The sequence below is a fragment of the Chinchilla lanigera genome, unplaced genomic scaffold (assembly GCF_000276665.1).
Source record: "Chinchilla lanigera isolate Chin_1 unplaced genomic scaffold, ChiLan1.0 scaffold00016, whole genome shotgun sequence".
Classification (NCBI taxonomy): Eukaryota; Metazoa; Chordata; class Mammalia; order Rodentia; family Chinchillidae; genus Chinchilla; species Chinchilla lanigera.
Window position 1 is genome coordinate 12,522,920 of NW_004955417.1, and position 19,599 is coordinate 12,542,518.

Consider the following 19,599-nt stretch of genomic DNA (forward strand, 5'->3'; position numbering starts at 1 on the left):
GTAGCCTGCTTCCTCTTCTGCCTCCTAGCTGCGAACTAGCCATGTGATCTTGGGCCAGGCTTGAAACCTGGAGTCCCTTTCTACCCAAGGCCAGTGAGCATTGACCTGGGAGATGGGAGTGCGCATCAGAGGTGTAAAGCCACAGACTGAGACGTCTGCTGGTTTCTCTTGATGCTTTTTGGCAGACTTTATTCTGGGCCTCTTAGATATTTCTCTTTTTAAGATTGGAACTTGTACTTCAAAGGCATGTATATTCGGCCAGGGATATAGCTCAGTGGCACAGCGCCTGCATGGCAAATGCAAGGTGCTGAGTTCGATTCCCGGTACCAAAACCAAAACAAAACAAAACAAAGCAATAAAAATGCATATATGGATCTGGATGTGGTGGCACCATGCCTGTTTGTCCCAGCACTCTGGAGGCTGAGGCAAACAATCGCTAGTTCCAGGCCAATCTGGGCTACACAGTGAGATCCTGTCTCAAAAAAAAGTACATTGAACTTGACTTTGGTACATTTCCCTGATAACTTTATACTGTTCTAATGCTATGGAGTTACAAAACCATTAATTGTGTAGTTCTGGAAGTAAACACCATAGCTAACTCATCAGAACAATAAGGAATAATGTGCAAAGGTTTCTAAACATTCTGCTCACAACATATCTGGGAAAATAATGAAATGTAAACTATAACAGTTTTTAAGTGGGCATACTTATACATGTAAAGAAGCTGTAATAACTATTATACTTGTCTTATGTCAAATATAACTAAGCATATATATGTATATACTAAAAGAGGTTTTGCTGAAATTGGTAGGTAGTCTTTTTAATAAAAAATTATTCTGGCCAGATATGGTGGCCCATGTTTGTAATCACAGCACTCGGGAGGCTGAGGCAGGAGGATCACTGCGAGCTCAAGACCAGTTTAGGCTACATGGCGAGTTCAAGGCCATTCTGAGCTACATAGTGAGACCCTGTCTCAAAAAACAACTACAAAAACATCCAAAAAACAAAATAATTATTTTGACTTCGGAATTTGAGAAGCATGGGCCTTATTTGCATACTAGAATCTCATTTTAAGCATTCATACTAGACAAGGGCACATTTATGTGTATGTGTGGTAGTTTATTAATATGCTTTCATGGCTGTTCAAATATAATCAAAGCCCAGGTGCAAGAATTCTGGTAGCAAAATGATAGGGAAGAATTCTCCTTTCTTAATGCAGTTTGAAAAGGAAAATGGCATCTTATTTTAAAAGTCTTAAATAGCTGCATATTCTACTACCTTTAAGAATTCCTAAGAATACTTGTCATAGATTTTTTTTTTTCTTGAACTAAATCTTACCTTTACAACCTTGTTACCAGATTTTGAGGAGTGGAATAGATGTCATATTTTTTGAGCACCTACTATGCGCCGGCTTCCTTATGTGCAGGCAGATTTTATACCATCACAGAAGGTGGTTGTGGTATCCACACTTTGTATGACAGAAAGCTCCTGTCATTTGAATCCAGGTCTGCTGTGCTCTGAGGCCCACATTTTTCTTCACAGCTGCTGGAAGAAGCCTGAAATACTGGCTCTTTACCTAGCGTACGGCAGGTGTTATAGCTGGTACCTAGTTCTCCCCCAAGGGCCTCATGCACTCAGAGGCAGGGCTTTTTTGGAAGGCGATTGGATGATGAGGGCTTATAGCTGATTTGCTGCTAGGAGGTAAAGTCTCGTAGGAGGAGGCAGGTCAGGTGTGACTTGGGAGGGCATATCTCCCTTCCTGGCTCTTCCTTTCTCTCTCTGCTTCCTGTCTACCCTGCCGTGAACAGCTATGCCCCTGTGCTGTGCCACCCTGCCTTGGAGCCAGCAGATGGTGGACTGACATGACAGCCAGAATCCACTTCTCCCCTTGTAGTTGCAGATGTTGGGTATTTTGTCCCAGCAACAAGAAACATAACTAAGATAGCAGGAAAGCTTATGCTCGTGTTTTAGTGTCAATAAACTTAAAAAATTGCCTCTGTTTTCATTGCTTCACTGAAAAAATTGCCTTTGTTTTCATCGCTTTACTTAAAAAATTGCCTCTCTTGTGAAGCTGTCTGAGATCTGAGCCAGGTAAACCCTGGCCCCAGGAAAGCCTGTGGTCTCTGCCTCTCCCTCAGAAGTTTTTAATTACCTTTGGCACATCTGGTAGTGAAAGAATACGTCTTGTGAGGGTGGAAAATGCAATGTAAACTATAAAGAATAAATTGTTGCCCAACCCAAAGAGTTGGCTTAAACAGAAGGGAGAACAGCTTGAATAAATTTGTTTTTCATTATGTACCTTTAAGGCATAGCCTAGGAGAGGCACTAAACAGTTGTCCAGTTGCTAAAACAGTCATAGAGTGCCTGGGAGAAGGGCCTAGAATGCTCTCTGTGTTAGCCAGACAGGCAAGGTAGTTGGATGGGTCAGAGAGACGCAAACCTCCGCCTGAGGAGGACCCTGGAGGCAGAACTCTTGTGGGGAACACTTGTCTCGGGGTTGAAGTAAATACCACAGAGACGGAGTCCAGCCGTCCTTCCTTGTATCTCTGAGTTTGTAGAAGGTGAACGGATGAGACACTGCCAAGGAAGCGATGGTCTGCTGAAGCCAGGAGCTGGTTAGTGTGGTCCACCTCGGGGCCCATAGCTGAGGCTACCATTTGGGAAATACTGTGACGGGATTTTACTCCTAAGAGAAACTAGCAGAAAAGTGCATTCAGTCAGTGAGACTTTGCTCGCTTTGGGGTAGGGCAGGTGAACAGGGAACTCCCCATGTTCAGGGGTTAGGCAGACCTAAGTCAGGAAGGCAAGCAAGAGGTATGAAGAGTAGTGAGAGGTCATTGGATGTCATAGAAGGGTGAGAAGTTTCCCTGGCTGGTGCTTGCATAATGATGGAATGTTCTGCCATGTTCACATACCCACCTCTTCCTCTTCCTTCCCCTCCTCCTCCTTCTCCTTATCTTCCATGAAACGCTTTCTCTTCTCCCCATCAGCTGGGGTGGGTTTCCTTTTGGTGGGGTTCCTGAGTATAGCACTGTCTACACCTAGATCATAACTGGCTCCTGTGACAGCAAACACAGGCAGACACAGTGCCTTGCCCATAGTTGGTGCATACATATTTGTTAGAGGAATTAAAATGACGCTGTAGAAGTTAGCATCTGGTTGCGGAAGGCCCTGTAATAACACTGTATGACAGCTATTGAGTGCTATAAAAGTACCTGGCATATAGTAACTCATTTTTTTTCTCAGCAGGCCCTAGAGCGGCCATGTGCTGCTGCTCAATTTTATAGACAAGGAGTGAGGCATGGACGCTGAGTGTCTTCTTCGAGGTCTCTCTGCAGACCCAGGCAACTCCCTGCTTGGGAGTTCAGATTCGCTCTTGGAGGCTGAGTCTGTGAGCAGGGGTGCTGTGAACATGTGCACCCTCTCTATGTTTTAAAATTATTATTATCTCTTAAAGAAACATGAGAAGGATTTATGAGAGGCAGGTATACAAGTGCGGGTGCTCAGAGAAGTGAGGCGCAATAAAGTTGGGAACGAGGTGGTGGGAATGATGATCTGTAGTCTTAGCCTTACCTAGTGGGTGGGGGTGGGTGGCTCACCCATAGGAGATAATGTCCATTCTTAGGAGAAATCCCAAAGGGTGTCCGTCTGGGTGGAAGAGGACCATTCGCAAGTAAAGAGGGAACGGGCAAACATGTTTGTAGGTGAAAGGAAGTTGCCTGGTCTGCTGTTTTGGGAGAAAAACAGGAAAAAACCAAGTCAGGCTTATGTCTTGAAGGTGAAGTTTTTCTTCAAAGTACCATTTTAAAAAATCTCGATTATCTTGTCTCCTTTCTACCTAGTTTTATTTCTTCTGTCCTATCTCACTTTCTTCCTTTTGGTCTCTTATTCTTAAGAGGGTGCAGAAGGCCAAGTCTGTCTTCAGTAACTGCTTCAGGCTGAGAAGGGGTGCTGATCCCGCCTAGCCAGGGACTGCAGGTCTCATCCTGATGGCTACAAAGGAAACATAAGAATATTGGGTTTCATCTGGTGAAGAACCATCATTTTTTGATAATCTGAAAAACAGTGTAAGAACATATAAGACATTGGCCCATACATACTAGGGAATCATGCTACAGAAAAGAATTAAAAAAAAAATTCCAGTGCACAGCATCATAGCTGGGAAAAATGAGAACTTTTTTCCATTAGACTGCTCTAGAGAACCAGAATGCTAGCCAGCCATAAGAACTTATGGCAGAGTTTGACAACGCATTGATTTGTGATTGTGTAACAGAGCACACGTTTGCGGAGCTCTCAAGAATGCACACGCACCGTTCTGTTTCAGTAAGGGCGTGGATTTCGCCTTGTGCTGCTGTTAGATCTAGGGGCATTCGCCTTTGTAGAATTGCTTTTCTCATCACTTTTACTTAGGAATTTAATACTGAAATGTCCTCTTTGTGTAGTTAGTAAGAGCTTCACCCTAACCCAGGAATGAACCCCGGGCCTGAACCTAATGGCCTGTGCCATCTGCAGACGATTGGGCAGAGGGACGAGTCAACCTGGACTGGTACCAAATTGCCCTGCAATGGCGGTGGTAAAATGTACCCGTGTAGCTTATTAATCCAGCAGGTGCACAGGAAGGGTGCTTACCAAGTGCCAGGTGCCGTTCAGAGTACTTTTGACAGCTCTGTGAGAGGCATTGCTACTGTCATCTCTGTTTTATAGACGAGAACCTTGACTGAGGTTCAGAGAGGTCCCACAGCTAGGAGGTGGTGAAGCCAGGGCAGCCTGGCGTCAGGTTTTCCTCTGTGTCCCCGGCTGCCGCTTTGCTCTCCTGTACAGCGGGAGTGATCGCTGGCATCCAGTCATGTTTCTGTCCAGATATTTCAGGGTTGCTTGATATTTTGGAGACAGACCCTTCCAACTCCAAAACATTTACTTTAAAATATTTGTCTAAAGATATTTATATCATTATGTTTAATATGTGCTAAGCTTAGAGCAGGGAAATAAAAATCCAGCACAGACCTTGCCCTTGGGAACTTGAATTCTACTGAGGGGAGATACAAAAGCGTGTAGACTCACAAAGAAATAATTTCAGATGGAGAAAGGCAATGAGGAAAAGAAAACACAGCATAACAGAACTGTGCTGTCCACTGATAGCCACTGGCCATCTGGCCCCTGAGCGTGTGAAATGTGGACATGCCACAGTGCAGAAGGCTATGAATAAAATACACGCTGGAATTCGAAGACTTGGGATAAACAAGAGTATAAAATACCAATAATTTTTGCATTGCTAGTAATTAAAAAATCTTTTTTATTAGGTTAAACAGAAGTATTGCAGAGTGAGCGTTCCTAATCTGAAAAACTCCAAAATCTGAAACTTTCTGAGCACCAGTATGATGTCACAAGTGGAAAATTCCACACCATGACACAGATTCATGCCTAAAATTAGTAAAAAGGTTCAAAACTACCTTTTGGCGATGTGTACGAAGTATATGTAAGACATGCGTGATTCTTTGGTTAGGCTTGTGTTCTATTCCCAAGACATCTCATGATCTAGAATCAGAAAACAACCCAGAATCTGAAACATTTCTGATCTCAAACATTTTGGAAAAGGTATATTCAGTCTGCATTAAAATGCAGACTAAGTGAACTAGTCACAAAAGGACAAATACTCAGTTATTACAGAAAGTACCGGGAACAGTCAAATTCGTAACTGCAGCAAGTAGGGGCTGGGGGGAGGGAGAGCGGGAGTCGTTATTTAATGGGCAGAGTTTCTGTTCATGATGATGAGGAAGGCCTGGGAGGGTTGGTGGTGGTGATGGTCGCACAGCAGTGTGAGTGTTGTTAAGGCCACTGAAGTGTACACTGAAAACTGGTCAACATGGTAATTTTGTTAGGTGCATTTTACTTTCTAAAACTGAGCAATGAATTTCACTTTTCTTTATAAATGAGACCACTAGATAATTTAAAGTTATGCACGTGGCTTGAGTTGTGTGTCTGTTGGACTTTGCTGGAATAGAAAGCCCTGGGTACAAGGTGATGTGAGATGCCTCTTTCAAGGGGCTCCCCTTTGCACCCGGGGCAGTAGGAGGACTTGAGGGAAGCTGTTCAGCCAGCGGAGGAGCTGGGGCCAAGTCCTGGGGTGGGAAGAGTTTGTAGGCTTGTGGCGGTGGGATGAACGAAGGAAGGAAGGGGCAGGCCTGTGGCCCGAGTTTGTGTACTGCTGCCCTGCATTATTACACTTGAGAATAGAAACAAAGCAACAAGAAAGGCACATTTCCGTATGCTAAACCATATGAAATTCTGACGTTTTCCAGTTGTTTGTTCTTTCGTGGGTGCCTCCAAGGGCGGCACCCGTCCCATTGGCTTGCAGAGTACCAGGCCAGACAAAAATCTGTGTTGAAAACTTCGCTGTCACAAACAAGAAATCCTGACAGCAGACCTTAAACGTTTCCAGTTTCATAAAGCTCGGTCTTTGTCAGCTGGGTGGCTTTTGGAACCTAGAGGGAGAGATAATAGTGTCATTAGCGCCTTTGGATTGTGACTCTGTCATGTTACGGGCGCTTGATATTATTGCACAGGTAGACTTTTCCTTCTGGAAAGGTCTTGGCTCAGGACAAATAAATTGAAGGGTTGGCTTTCCCAGTAGGAGAGGGTTATTAGGAAGGTAAATTGGGGTTTGTTTATCTTCTATTAAAGTCCATCCATGCTGGCTCAGGCAGTATCCAGGTGGTGGCTGCCACCTTGTTCTCTTCCCAAATCCACCTCGGTGGCCTCATTGTATGTTATTACTGCCTTTTCCAGGACAATTGAGAGGTGACCCCATAGGAGAGGCTGCAGAAAGAATCTTTTTCTTAATGGCTTTTGATTGTAGAGCCCCTGGTGGAAAATGTTGGTTCATATTAAAGGGGAAGATGATTAATACCTAAAATCTTCCATTTTATGAAAACATTTTTTGGGCTTTGAAACATCTCTGACTATCTGCTGGGGACCACCGAGTCCAGCCAGCAATAATGTTTTCTGCTTTCTAGTCTAGTCTTTATGTCCTTTTTGTACCTTTTGAATGTGAGGTTCTGGCAGCATCTCAACTGCTGGGAGGTGGGTGGGTGTCTACAGGTTCCTCAGGCTGTGTTGCGGTTTCAGATTGATTGGACACTTTGTGCTCCCCTGGGATGACTTTGTATTTCCTCATAGTCTAGGTGCTGTGTAAGCTAATTTGCTGAAAACAACAAAGGTTTGTTCCATCCTCTATTACGTACCGATTGATATCTGAGCCACAAACCAGAAATTGATGGCTAGAAACCATCTTACAATTTCTAGCAGATTTTTCAATTCTGTAACACATTGTGGTCCTTTTCTGTAGGGTAGTTGTTGTGTCATCTGCTTACTGCTAAGTGATCAACTGGAACTTAGCTCCATAGATTTATTTGAAGGCAGAGCTAGATTAGGGTTCACTTGCAGATTTTTTCCTTCATTTACCTTCAGCATCCTTTTGTTTTGTTCACCATAGGATTAGTGGATCACTGTGACCCCGCTTAGTTACAGCAGACAGAAAAAGCCATGGACTTCCCTTGAAGTGGCTTGAATTGAAGAACAGGTGCTTTTTTAATATGGTACCTTACATACCTCAGACAGCAAAGGCACCTATGCAGATAGTTCTCATTATATATATTTGCAGTTACATTAACTGTTGTAAATATTTCATTTCTTTAACCTTCACATGCAGATTGGAGACTGACATTATTTTATAGGTAGAATAACTCAGATTTGCAGTCTAGATGGATTGACTTTAAGATGAATTCCCTTCTCCACATCTCCCAACTACTGTGTTTCCTTACCTTAGCAAGTGGCCAAAACGATTACAGGAGTCTATAATCATTCAGCCTAGGTGCGAAAATGTGTCTCTTATCAAGTGTCATTTCTGATTCTTACTTTAGTAACTCCTGGCATTTTCTGCATCTTCATCCTTCCAGCTGCATCTAGTAGGTGCTTGCTGAATAAGTGAACTAACTCTTGAACTATGTGGATCCCAGATGGTCAGGTTCTGTAAATAGCTTACAGGGTCTCTTCAGGTCTCTAACAGGGGTGGAGGTGGTGGTAGGTAGGAAGGTAGGTAGGTAGGCTCGACAAGGCTGGACACAGCCTATCCGTGGTGGCAGATCTATGGCATGTGTTCCGCAGCAGGCTGTTTTTATCATTGAAAGCACAAAATGTTCACCATGACTGGCCTAGATCTTCAGGCGAGGACCCTGAGTTAATAGCAGGGTCTCCAGGGCACCTCGGAAGAGAAACAGTGATCACTGTTACCACGAGTGGTCAGCTTTCTCAGCAGCAAAAATGCTGTGCTGTGGGGTTCCTCTGAATTCAGGCGTATGCAGCAGCAGCTGGCCTCATGAATCCTTGGGACACACCACACCAAACCACAGCACCCTCCCCTTTCTGTTTAAAGGAGCCCTTTCTCTTCGGGACTCTATCACTCAAGGTCATAGCCTTTACTTCTAGACAATCATGCCCCCCACAACCATGCAGTCTTCTGTGGCCCAATCTGTTTGAACCAATGTAACTTAATTCTTTCTTCTGCCTCATGAAAATAGTGTGTTCTGGTCCTGTTATTGATGAACTTGTTTGCCATACAGTCAGCTTTGGTGGTACCTGAAATTTTTTTCACCTGAGCCTCCCCTCCCCCCCTTTAAAAAGTAGGAACCTGATAGTATGGAGAATTTGCAGACCGGCTTTTTTTAATTTAGCGAGATATCTACCACACTTCTTTCGTATTTCTTGGTGGCTTCATAGCTTGTTTCTTTTTTAATCACTGAATAATAATCTGTTATCTGGAAGTAAGGTCATTGGTCTATCCATTCACAAAAGCTGCTGTTTTCTTCTTAAATAAACAAATAACAGAACATTTGTTGAATAGTCATTAAATCACCTAGGCACAGTGGAATCCTTAATTTTTCTGCTGGGTGTGCAGTTCCAAGGGAGAATCATGATGGAAAAGGCAAATAGGTTGTTAGGCACTGACTTCTGCTGAGGTGCGGTCATAGTTTAAGCAGAGAGGATCGAACTAGCAAAGTGAGAGTCAGGCATATGGCTTTGAGGGGTCCAAGCTTTTAACAACAGCTTAAGAACTTTCTCTAGAATCCCATCGCCCAGTAACAGTAGCCCCACATGACTGTTTGAACAGAAATTGGTTAAAAGTAAACAAAATTTTAAAATTCAGCACTCAGCTGGACTAGCTATATTTACTCCATTGCCACAGGTAGCTGGTGGCCACCATTGTGGACAACAGAGATGTAGACCATTTCCTTCATTGCTGAACATTTTACCGGACAGCCCTGATTCAAATGAAAGCATTCCACTAAGAGGATGGGATTGAAATTAGTTGACCAGGCTGATTTCTGGTTTCTCTTTAATGCTTCAGCTCTTTTGTGCCGCAGCAATTTTACAATGGAAGAGATGAAGCCCAGAGATTTGTTTGCTGGTGGAAAAAAAAAAAAGTTGCTTAAAATGACTTGCTGGGGATAAAAAGGCTGCCTGGGCCAGTGAAGCTGTGAAATGCCCCCTGTGTGACAGCCCCAGGAGGTGCGGCTTGACAACAGGCTGGGCCCTTGATCAGCTAGTGTTAAGCAGTTTTACAGAGCTCTTAGCTCTTGCTAATTCAGTTTGGTTTAAAAGCAAAGGTTTTCTCTAATTTGAGGGGATGGAATAGGTATGGAGAGGGAGTTAAACTTCTCATTGAAAAAAATCTGCAAATTGTACACCCATCCCTTCAGTAAACTCCTGTGGTCCATGCATACCAGGAATGTGAAACCTGAATGAATATCAGATATTTGCCTCAGAAACTGTAGCTCACCCTCTTGAAATTACTGTTATGTGGGAGCAAAGCATATTCTTTTCTTTCTTCTTCCTTTGCCAGTTCTTTAGATTTGGCGAGATCTAATTTCATTCACATGGTAGGGGCTGCACTGAATGGATGCCCACAAACTATTATGGGTTGTCAGTCTTCTGTGCTCATTTTTTTGTATGGTATTTTAATAAAGTCTTCATTTTTGGCCTTTTAAACAGAAGTGCCGATAACAAACGTTACATGAAATTGTGCTTTTCCTTAGTGTCTAATCTGAAAATGGGCTGTTGACATTGGTGAAGGTTTTTAATATGATTTTTAAATGAAAATGCCAAATAGCCTTATCTGTTCGTTGTAGCTTTAAATATTGACTTTTTGCCTTTGGAGTTGCTTGTGCTTTTAAGAGGCCTAGTGTGAAAGGGCGAACTTGACAGCATAATATATCTACCATAATTCCTGTGAAAAGACTTAGCGTATTCTGGTATTTGGAAGTTCAGTCAGGATGTGACTACTCAGAGTCATAAATGTCTGTAAACACAGGCTGAAAATTGATAGTTTTCTCTGAGAATAGGCACAGAGAAAAAAAGTTTATTATCTTGCAAATTAAGAATTGGAAATGCCAGATCTCCGATGAAGACAGATTTCTCCTCCATCTGTAAAGCCAGTGTCACCTGCTAAACAACTCTTACAAGAGTTGCTGAGGTTTAATCAGTATTTAATAATTAGTGAATTCATTCAAGTGATTTTAAAAAATTTGGTCGCTTGAATGAAAGGCAGGGTAAACAGTTCGGTGTATTATGTCTGCTATGGTTTTAACACAATTCTAAAAATGTATGTATTTTAACTTGGATACTGTTTCATGTTAGCAAAATCTAGAGACATTGATTATGGTTTCCTAGCATGGGATTGTTTCCTTAAAAGCTGTGAAAGGGAAGAGGATCAATATGAAGGCTTTCCAAATGGCAGCTTTACAGAGGCCCCCAGCACGATTGATTACAGCTGCTGTTTTAAAGGATTTAAAAAGAACAATCTGTATGAAAAACATCATTCTTTGGTATGAGCTTGAGCAGTTCCAAATGGGTTTCCATGGGGGCTGCCCTGCAATGTGACATGGGAAGGGCCTGTGGCCATCACCGGTGGACCAGGGCAGCAAGGCAGGGGAAAGGCGCTTAGGTGAGGAGTTGCTGGCGTGCATGCCAGAGGGGTTGCCCTGGCAGCTGCAGCCATTTGGCCGCATTCTTCAGCCTCCAAAGCAGGAGGGGTGAGAAGCATTTTTCTACACGCGGCGCATGAGAGTAAGCTGCAGGAAGGGAGAAGTAGAAGGATGTCTTTGTTCTGGAGCATTGACCAAAGCCAGGTATGTCAGTCAGAGCTAGGGCTAATAGTAACGGACGCGTTTCCATCCTCTACACCCTCAGCTGTTGCCTTGAGGTGGGTGGGGAGTGGACGCGCCTTCATTTGGCATCTTACACATGAGCGCTGTGACCTTGCTAGTCTCCAGCTGCACGCTGATCTGTACCAATTAAATAATTAACTCTACTCTGGGGGCAGAGGCTCTGCCTGTGGGCAAGTGTGCCTGCAGCAGTTAAATCTATTAGACATTGGGACCGTTCTTACAAGGCATGTGACAAGATCAGTGATATGGACAGGGATCCTGGAGTTTAGTTCTCAGTGAGTCTCTGCACTGACTGGGAAATTGTAATGGGTAGACCAGAGGGTTTTTATCCCACAAAAGGTGTTTGTGTGTGTGAGGTGTGGGTTACAGGCCTGTCTTTGTCACTTCACAGAAGACATTTGTAGGAATGGGGTGACCCATTACTTTAAGAAAGGTGAAGATCCTAGGAGCGGTGCGAATTTTTCGAGCAGATGTTGAGTTTTGTGTCATAAGTTTTATTCAGCACCCTTGGGTGCTGAGTCCGTACAGAAGCCTTTGGTACGGCTTGCTACAAAACTGGTGAAATCAGCTTGTAAATTGCTCTTGTTCCTGGACTTTCTTGGAGAAAGACAAAAAAAATTGCTTGAGCTAATCTGATAGGTTTTACATTCCTAATGATTTTCTTAAAAAAAAAAGCACCTCAGTAAACTCTAAATGCTGTATGTGTTGTGAAGTGGTGTTTATGAATGTGTGTTCCAACTAAGACTTGTCCTTTTCAGTAGTGAATTATCATATGTCAGCCTCTGGGGGGCAAGAAAGTAATTAAATATGCTTTTAGAAAAACATTTTCCCAAAAGTGCTTTTAAAATCGAGCAAGTAATTTCATTTTCTTGTAGTTTGCCCCTTCATCCTGCAAAACTTTCATATCATAAAGTACTGAATAAATGATGCTGTTATTCACAGATGTCGGGATGTCTTTGCACACAGTCTGATGCAGGAGGTTACCCTTGGGATTTTTTAAGGCTCTGGCCACGGGTCAGTTTGCACGCCAATCACATGTGCATTGTTGGTGGGAAAACTACTGTGGTTCGCAGTTGTCCTGCCCTCCTCGTTTGACAAGACCGTAAATTTACTTTGTTCAGATAAAAGGCTCTTAGACACCACTTGAATACAGCAACAGGAGAGCTTCCTAAACCGAGTTAGCTTTGCAAGGCCCCGCTCGTGTGCTCTCAGTGCACCGCGTGAAGCAGGTCCATTTCGCTAGGAGCTCACGCTCTTGCTCCAGACCCCATGGTGCAGCTTGGACAGGCTCCGTTTCCTGGGGAATTTCATGCAGGGTCTCTGATGGATTTCATAATAGACTCTAATAGCTTTAAATCTCTTCTGGTTCCTCTGTCAAGGAAACTATTTCTTTAAAAGCTGCTGGGCCCCCTTTGTTTATTTTACTGATTAAAACATTTGGTCAAGAACAATTCATTATATAATGAAAAAAAAATACAGGCCCTGGGGCTATGAGTCATGGACAGAAACAGGGTGTTTTTCCAGTAGATTATCAGGAATGTGAATAATCCTTTGGGCACACAGCGCAGCCGCCACAGTGAGTTGGCACTAGATATTAACGGCCAACCATTCAGAACAGTGTTTTGTTTTCTTTTAATACTGGGTTTAGAATCAGTGGTCTCTGTTGTAGCTTTGCTGTCTTTGTTTAGGGTTTTAGATTTATTTAAGTTTTTCAGTGTTAGTATATTCTTCTAGAAAAAGAGCCAGCTGCGTATGTCATCATCCTGCTCACTGACGCAGTGCTCCTAGATCAGAGTCTCTGAGTCGGTGAGCCTTTCTCGGGATCAGCAGGAATGGCTCCCCCTGTGAGCGTACGAGGTCTGTGTAATAGAAAGGACGCTAAAAGCCATTAGCAGTGTGAGACATCCCCTGTGTAGCTGGCATTTCAGCCATGCAGTTGTGTGAGGGACAGTGGTCAGGTGTGGGCATCAGCCTCTGCTCCCTGGGGCTTTCCTATGCTTGGAGTAACTAGATACAAGGAGAGGGTAATTAGATCCAGGAAACTGGACAACCTGGAAGCTTGTGGTCAAATATCCATTTTATCAGGCTCTTAAATGCCTTTGTAAACTTTGTGGCTAGAAGTGGTACAAGCTCTATTCTTGTGCTTCTGTGGTATTTTTCTGAAGTGCAGAGTTTTTTCTTTTAGTACTTACCACTTCCATACCCATATACTTCCATGGTACTTCCTGTAGAGTCTTTAAATATAAAAGCACATGCCCAATGTATGAATGCATTAATTGTTAAATAACTAGTACATTTGCTTTCAAAAGTTTGTTTGTACTCTTGAAATGCGGAAGCTGGGCCCTGGCCTTATGTGACTGACTCATTGGTGTTGTTTCTTTTATGTGAGTGTGTGTATGAACTATGTATGGCAAAGATATAACAGTGATACCAATTAGGAGAGAAAACACCACAAACCTGTTACTTTAACCGGTTAACATTTCTTCTAAATTTGTCCTTCAATTCTTGGTCAGATGTATAAGAACTTTTAGCTGTAATATCAGAAAAAAATTTTATAGCACGGTTTTAAATTATGTGTTATGTTTTTCCTTATTGTTCTGTGGTACATGGTTTATTAGTGGCTGCTTTGAGAAAATTAATGTGTCATGCATAACAATCATATGTGCTACCCCCTGTACTTGGTGATTTTTGCTTTGATACAATAGTAAACACCCCAGATTTTCTTTTTAAAATAATTTCCTTAAGATAATTCCTGAGAGAGAAAAAGTCTATTCCAATGATGTAAAAGTTTTTGCAGATGCTTAAAAACATATTGCAAGTGTGATTTTTAAAGGGCCTGTGGCCCTTTCTGTAAATTTGGCATCTTTTAAGTTGTCGGGGCTTTTCTCTGCAGGCCAGCAATAAAGTCTCATATTGTGTTAGTCAGTTTTCCTAGCACTGGGGCAGAATACCTGACACCTGCAACTTAAAGGAGGAGAGGTTTATTTTGGCTCTTGGTTTTAATGGGTTCAGTCCATGGTCAGGTGGCTCCAGAGTAGAAAGGCCTGGTGGAGGAAATCTGCTCACACCATGGTGGCCGGGAAGCAGGAGAGAAGGGAGGAGCTGGGGCATGGATACACTGTTACAGGTTACACCTCCCACGACCTGCCTCTGATGAGGCCCTACCTGTCAATGTGAGACTTTTGGGGGATGTTTTAGATCTCAACTCTAATACATGTGTTCCTGTTGACGTTTAAATATAGTTAGTTCTAGCTTAGTTCTCTGAAACCTGGCTCAGTTGGCAGTTCATCTGTCACTACTGGGAGCTTCAGGGCCTAGTTCTTTCCCTAGCATCCGCTGCAGCCTGGGAAGGTGTAGCCTGCCCTTTAGAGCCAAGGTCATTGGCATTTTCCTGTCCCTTGGGCTTCAAATGTGATGTCCTGTTAGTTGCCCTATGGGGCGGAGAGTATGGGGGCGCCTAGAATTGGAGCAGTTAAAAATCCTTAGAGTGAATTATTAAAATCTAAACCAGAGCCTGTTGGCTTCCTGTGCTTGCCTTGCAATCTGTTCCGTGATGGTAGTTTCTAGCAAAACAGTGCTGAATAAGAAGTAAATTCCAAGTATCTTTTTCCCCCCACTCTTGCCAAACTCCAACCAGGAAACAGCATCTCAGTTACTTCAGTTAGAATTTATTAATACTGACCTACTCTAGCACTTAGGCCTTTTCAGGTTCGGCTCACACAGCTTCTATTTTTACTCTAGTCTAAACTGTGGTCCTATGGATAGCAAAATAAATACCGAAATATTGTAGCTTGGGAGGGGGAGAGGCAGCAATGCTTATAATAACATAGCTCCAAGGTTCCCTGTTTTTGACATTCCAAAAATGGGGGGGGGGCACAACGTGGACTACATCTGTAAGTAATGAACATTTTCCTTTTGTGTGTCATGCATATTCAACATAATCCCACTCAAAGTCCCCAGCGTTGTTTCAATATACGTTGCCTCCTAGATCCCTATTTTAGTTGCCAGCAAATTCAATTCAGCACAAAGATTGTTTCCCTTCTCTCTCTGTATGAGGGATCTGAACCCATTGCCACAAATAGAAGAATAAATTGTCAGTGTGTTCTGTTTATGTTTTTGTTTTTCCCTGTGGTTATCATTTTCCTTGCTGTTGAGGAGAAAGACTTGTTCAGTATGAGCAATAAATCAGTTAATTTAGGAAGGGTATTTTAATTTTAACTGCTTTATTTTTGCACCAATGAAGATCAAACCTAGGGCCTCACACCTGTTAGGGAAGTCCTGTATCACTGAGCTACAACCTTAGCTTTGGAAGGGTATTTAAAGAATGCAGTTTAATTTTGTCATGTTATAGTCTTTAAAATACAGAACTTACAAAAAGATACTAAGTAACATTTCCCTCCAGATGAGATATTTTGCTTTTAAGTAGTTGTATCTGTACTTATTCCAAGTTACAAAGCGTGAGTTGTACCAAGAATTTGGGCACATGGTTTAGATTCTTTCCATTTGGTTGGTTCAGTTAAAGGTTCTCCACCATGAGAAGGTGGCTTGTGAAGCTCGAGAAGCTTGGATCATAGGGTTTGTAGAATGATGCACTGGTAACGTGGCTACCAGCAGATGAGTTTATTCCCAGTGACTGTGTGTCATTGGGTTTGCTTATTGTTATCGAGTTTTAGTTTAAGAAGTGAGACTGGCAAGACATCCTGTTGTGTGTGTGGTAATGCTTGGGGTGGGGGAAGTTCGGCATGTAGTTTAAATAGCATGTAAGATCTTTGGTTTTTTTTCCCGGTACTGGGAATCAAACTCATGACCTCACGCTTGCCAGGCAGGCACTGTGCCACTGAGCTAAATCCCCAGCCCCAGATCTTTCTGAATCATTGGATCTGAGATGCTATTATAAATTTACCCAACAACCTACTCATTGAGCCAGATACTGTTTTGTAGAATCAATAAACAAACACGGTAGGAAGAAAACAAGAGTTTTGTGTCATAGCCCGAGATATAACCAGCATACACACAGCGAGGTATCTTCTCTGCAAATGATATCGATGAAATGAAATCATATGTACGTGTTTAGATGAGTAGCCAGATAACCCTCTGGCACGATGACTATTTGAAGGGGAAGGAGGGGGAGCTAATTTGATGATTATTGCACTGAACATTTTTTGAAAGAATTTTATTTGAACTTTGTTGACTTAGGAAATCTCACTGGTTTGAACCAAATAGTTCTTTTTTAAACAAAGAAGGAAAAACCCACAGTTAAGTACTATACACTGAGTCACTGTTACTTTTGGGAAGGGTTTGCGTAGCCCTGTGCCTGGCACACTGGGAGCATTCTTCATGAGTTGGAGTTTCTTCTAAAGGTGCACTTACCTTTAGGGCAGGCCTCTCGCTGTATAAAGTTGAATTCCAGTTTTCCCTTTTGCGAAAAGACCAGATAGGAAAACGTTGATCTGTTTTCTTGCAGATGCGGGGAAACCAGATAACTTCCTTAAAGACCTGGTTGTTTTTTCCACTAAATAGCCTAAAGCTTGGATGCAGCCCATCAGGAACATCAGAATTCAGCTGCTTGTTGAGCCTTTCCTGCTTGTTGGTCACGAGAAGATACTAACAGTCGTGAAGTGTGGGCGCAGGCACTGCTGCTCTTGCGTCTTGAGCTTCTTCTGAGAGTGCTCATTCTAGGTGGTGAGATAGAACGCCCACTCTGAGATCCAGTGTTTGTGGGTTTGTGGTAAATTCCAAATGAATAGCTCAGAATTGAAGGGCTAGAAATAATTGCAGTAGGGAATTCTGTCATCTTCCAGGCCTTGGTTTATTTCAAAAGCTGTGTGGAACTTGTGCCATTTTTCCAGAATTGCCTGTAATGGGTCATTTGTATGACAACCCCAGTCATCCTTGGGCCTTGCACTTTACATCCAAATATGATCCTACTTTCCTGTAGCCCCCTACCCCTTCCCCCAGCATTGGGTTTATTTTTCATTATAATATACATGTGTAAATACATAAAATTTCCTACTTTGTGGAATGCGTATTCAAGTGTTCCTTAAAGAGATTTTATTTAGCTTTTGTATAATTAATGATTATAAAGTATATTTGAAACACTTTTGAACTAAAGGTGTTTCTTAAAGAGCTTTATCCCCTGCCTCCCAAGCACTTTTGACTTACCCGAGGGCCTTCCCGCCCATCAGAGTTCACCAGGGCTCCTTACTGCAGTTCTTCCCAGGGCCTTTTTATATTATGGTATGCGAATCAAAGTAAAGGGAGAAAGTCACTGTCAGTGACAGATATGGCACACTAAGGTAGACTTCCCAGCCCTGAGCTGTGTGACCTCAGGCCAGATCATCTTGGTTTACAGTGGGGATTGTTGATGATTAGATGAGGCCGTGTTTATGAAACACTTAATGCCAAATGCCCAGCACATCATCAACTCTGAAGCCTTAGCTGTAGCTAATCCCTTTGAACTCGAGGTTGGATGGTCTGATGTCGTTCTTGTTATACAACTTTCTGGTACAGCAGAAAGAGCCCAGAATTAGGTGTCAAGAGCTTTGGGTTCTGTGATGGTCCCTTTCTTCGTTCTGGAATAGACAGATAATCTTGATACCTAAAATCAAGCCTTAAAGTTGTGTTTTGTGGTGCCGTAGCTAAGCCCAAAGGATTAGCACAGAATCATTTCTCTTAGTTTTATTATAAACACATACCATGTCTGGCTCCATCCTTGTATTAAGCTCTAGTTTTTAATCATCATATACTGAAGGCCTAGCTCATTATTGCCTTGGTCAATTTTTAAAGGGGTTGATGTACTGTTAGGTATTTATAGGATGGAAATTGATGTCACCAGATTTTCTTGTGGTGTCTTGTCTTGGAGCTGGGGATTGGGTGCAGGAGGTAGTAGCAGCTGACCTAGGAATTCTGGAGAGGCCAAGTAGTGAAAGAGCGTCTTCGCTTCCCGGGGAGTTACCATGTTGTCCTAGAAGTGTCAGAAACAGTGGTGTTTTGGGAGGGGAGCAGCGTGGTTATGTTAAGGACAGTTCTTCTACAGAGAAGAACTTTCAAGGTAAGGGACTGGGCACTGCCAGATCAGGGGGTCTTTGTATGGTCCAGGCCCAAGATGACGAGGGTGCTGAAGTTGTTGGGCCAGAGCAGTAGGGGTGGAGTGAGACAAATACATATCTTGCCTCCCTTGTAGGCACTGTGGGGCTTCTCCTGGGAATTTGGTCTATGAAGATCCCATGGCACTTGCTTGCCTTGCTGAACATACCAGGAAGTGGAACCTGCATTTCCGTCTGCAGTGGATTTCCCCCTCTGTGGAACCGCCTTGCTTTCCGGGCTTCCCTCTGCTCTCCTGCATTCACGTCTTGCATCAGCCAAGGCAGAAAGGCCTGAAAGACTGGCTTTGTTTTCCTTCCAGCTTGTACTCTGAACCCTGTTAGCCAACAGCATTGGCACCACCTCGCCGCCGTGGTCAGTCCCAAATTAAACAACCCTGTTACGAAAGCCTCTGCTCAGACCACGGGTCTGTGCCTCTGCGCATTTTCTTCCAGTTGCTTTTGTCCCCTCGCTGTGTCCTGTTGAGCAAGCGAGTGTGTGCAGAGCATATATCATCCCTGGGTGTTCTGCACAGTGAGGCCAGCACGTTTGACTGGTGTAAAAGAATCGTTTTGAGTCGCCCCTCCTCGTGGCCTTGAAGAGACACACACCAATTTGTTCAAAGGGAACATTGGTACAAATTAATTTCCTTTCTTTAAGCAAAGTCCTTCTCAGCATAGAGTGTAGTCTGCATAGAAGGAGTCTGTCCTGTTTTAGAAAAGCTTTGTGTTATGCTTTGTTTTGTTTTTTGGAAGACAGTATTACCTGCTAGAAAGTGCAAAGGGCCCTCTCACTATTAAATGGGACTCTATAGAAATACCACTAATTCCTTCTGGGTTCTTGGTGCCCCTGCAGTCACAGTAGGAGATAGCTTCTTTTTAGTTTGATGTCACAATTGTTTATACCACACTGAATGACGGGGGAAAAAACAGTATTCTTGCTGTTGTCACAGACATGAAACATCCCATGGATTTTGGGACCACCATGGTGCCCTGCATGGACCATGTGGTGAGGGATGCCTGGCTTTTCTCCACCATCCCTGATGCCACCCCAAGCCTGGCATTAGTACAGGCCTTACAGTTAGTTACCCACTTTTCCTTTCAGGCTGCCCGGTAGTGTGGTTGATGGGTGAGGTGGCTTAGATTCTCTGGGAGGCAGTTTGGGCCTACCTGCCTGGTAATTGTGACAGATGTGTTAATCCAGACAAATGGATCCTCTAATGAACAGAAATCTAACTGACACATAAGGATTAAGTTTCTTAATGTTAACCTTTGCCACATCAGATTTCTCTGAC

At 43.1% G+C, this 19,599-nt stretch overlaps 1 protein-coding gene across 2 annotated transcripts in view; it reads left to right on the forward strand.

Annotated features, from left to right (window-relative positions):
• Sdc2 (syndecan 2) overlaps nt 1-19,599 on the forward strand; it is a 101,021-nt gene that overhangs the window by 60,566 nt on the left and 20,856 nt on the right. Inside the window, exon 1 of one of the 2 annotated variants that reach the window (XM_005381835.2) lies at nt 11,136-11,183. The exons of the other annotated variant lie outside the window; for it this stretch is intronic. Within the exon in view, the coding sequence (XP_005381892.1) occupies nt 11,151-11,183 (33 nt within the window). The 5' untranslated portion in view covers nt 11,136-11,150. Of the gene's footprint in view, nt 1-11,135; nt 11,184-19,599 lie in introns of those variants that run through there. 2 annotated transcript variants of the gene reach the window in all.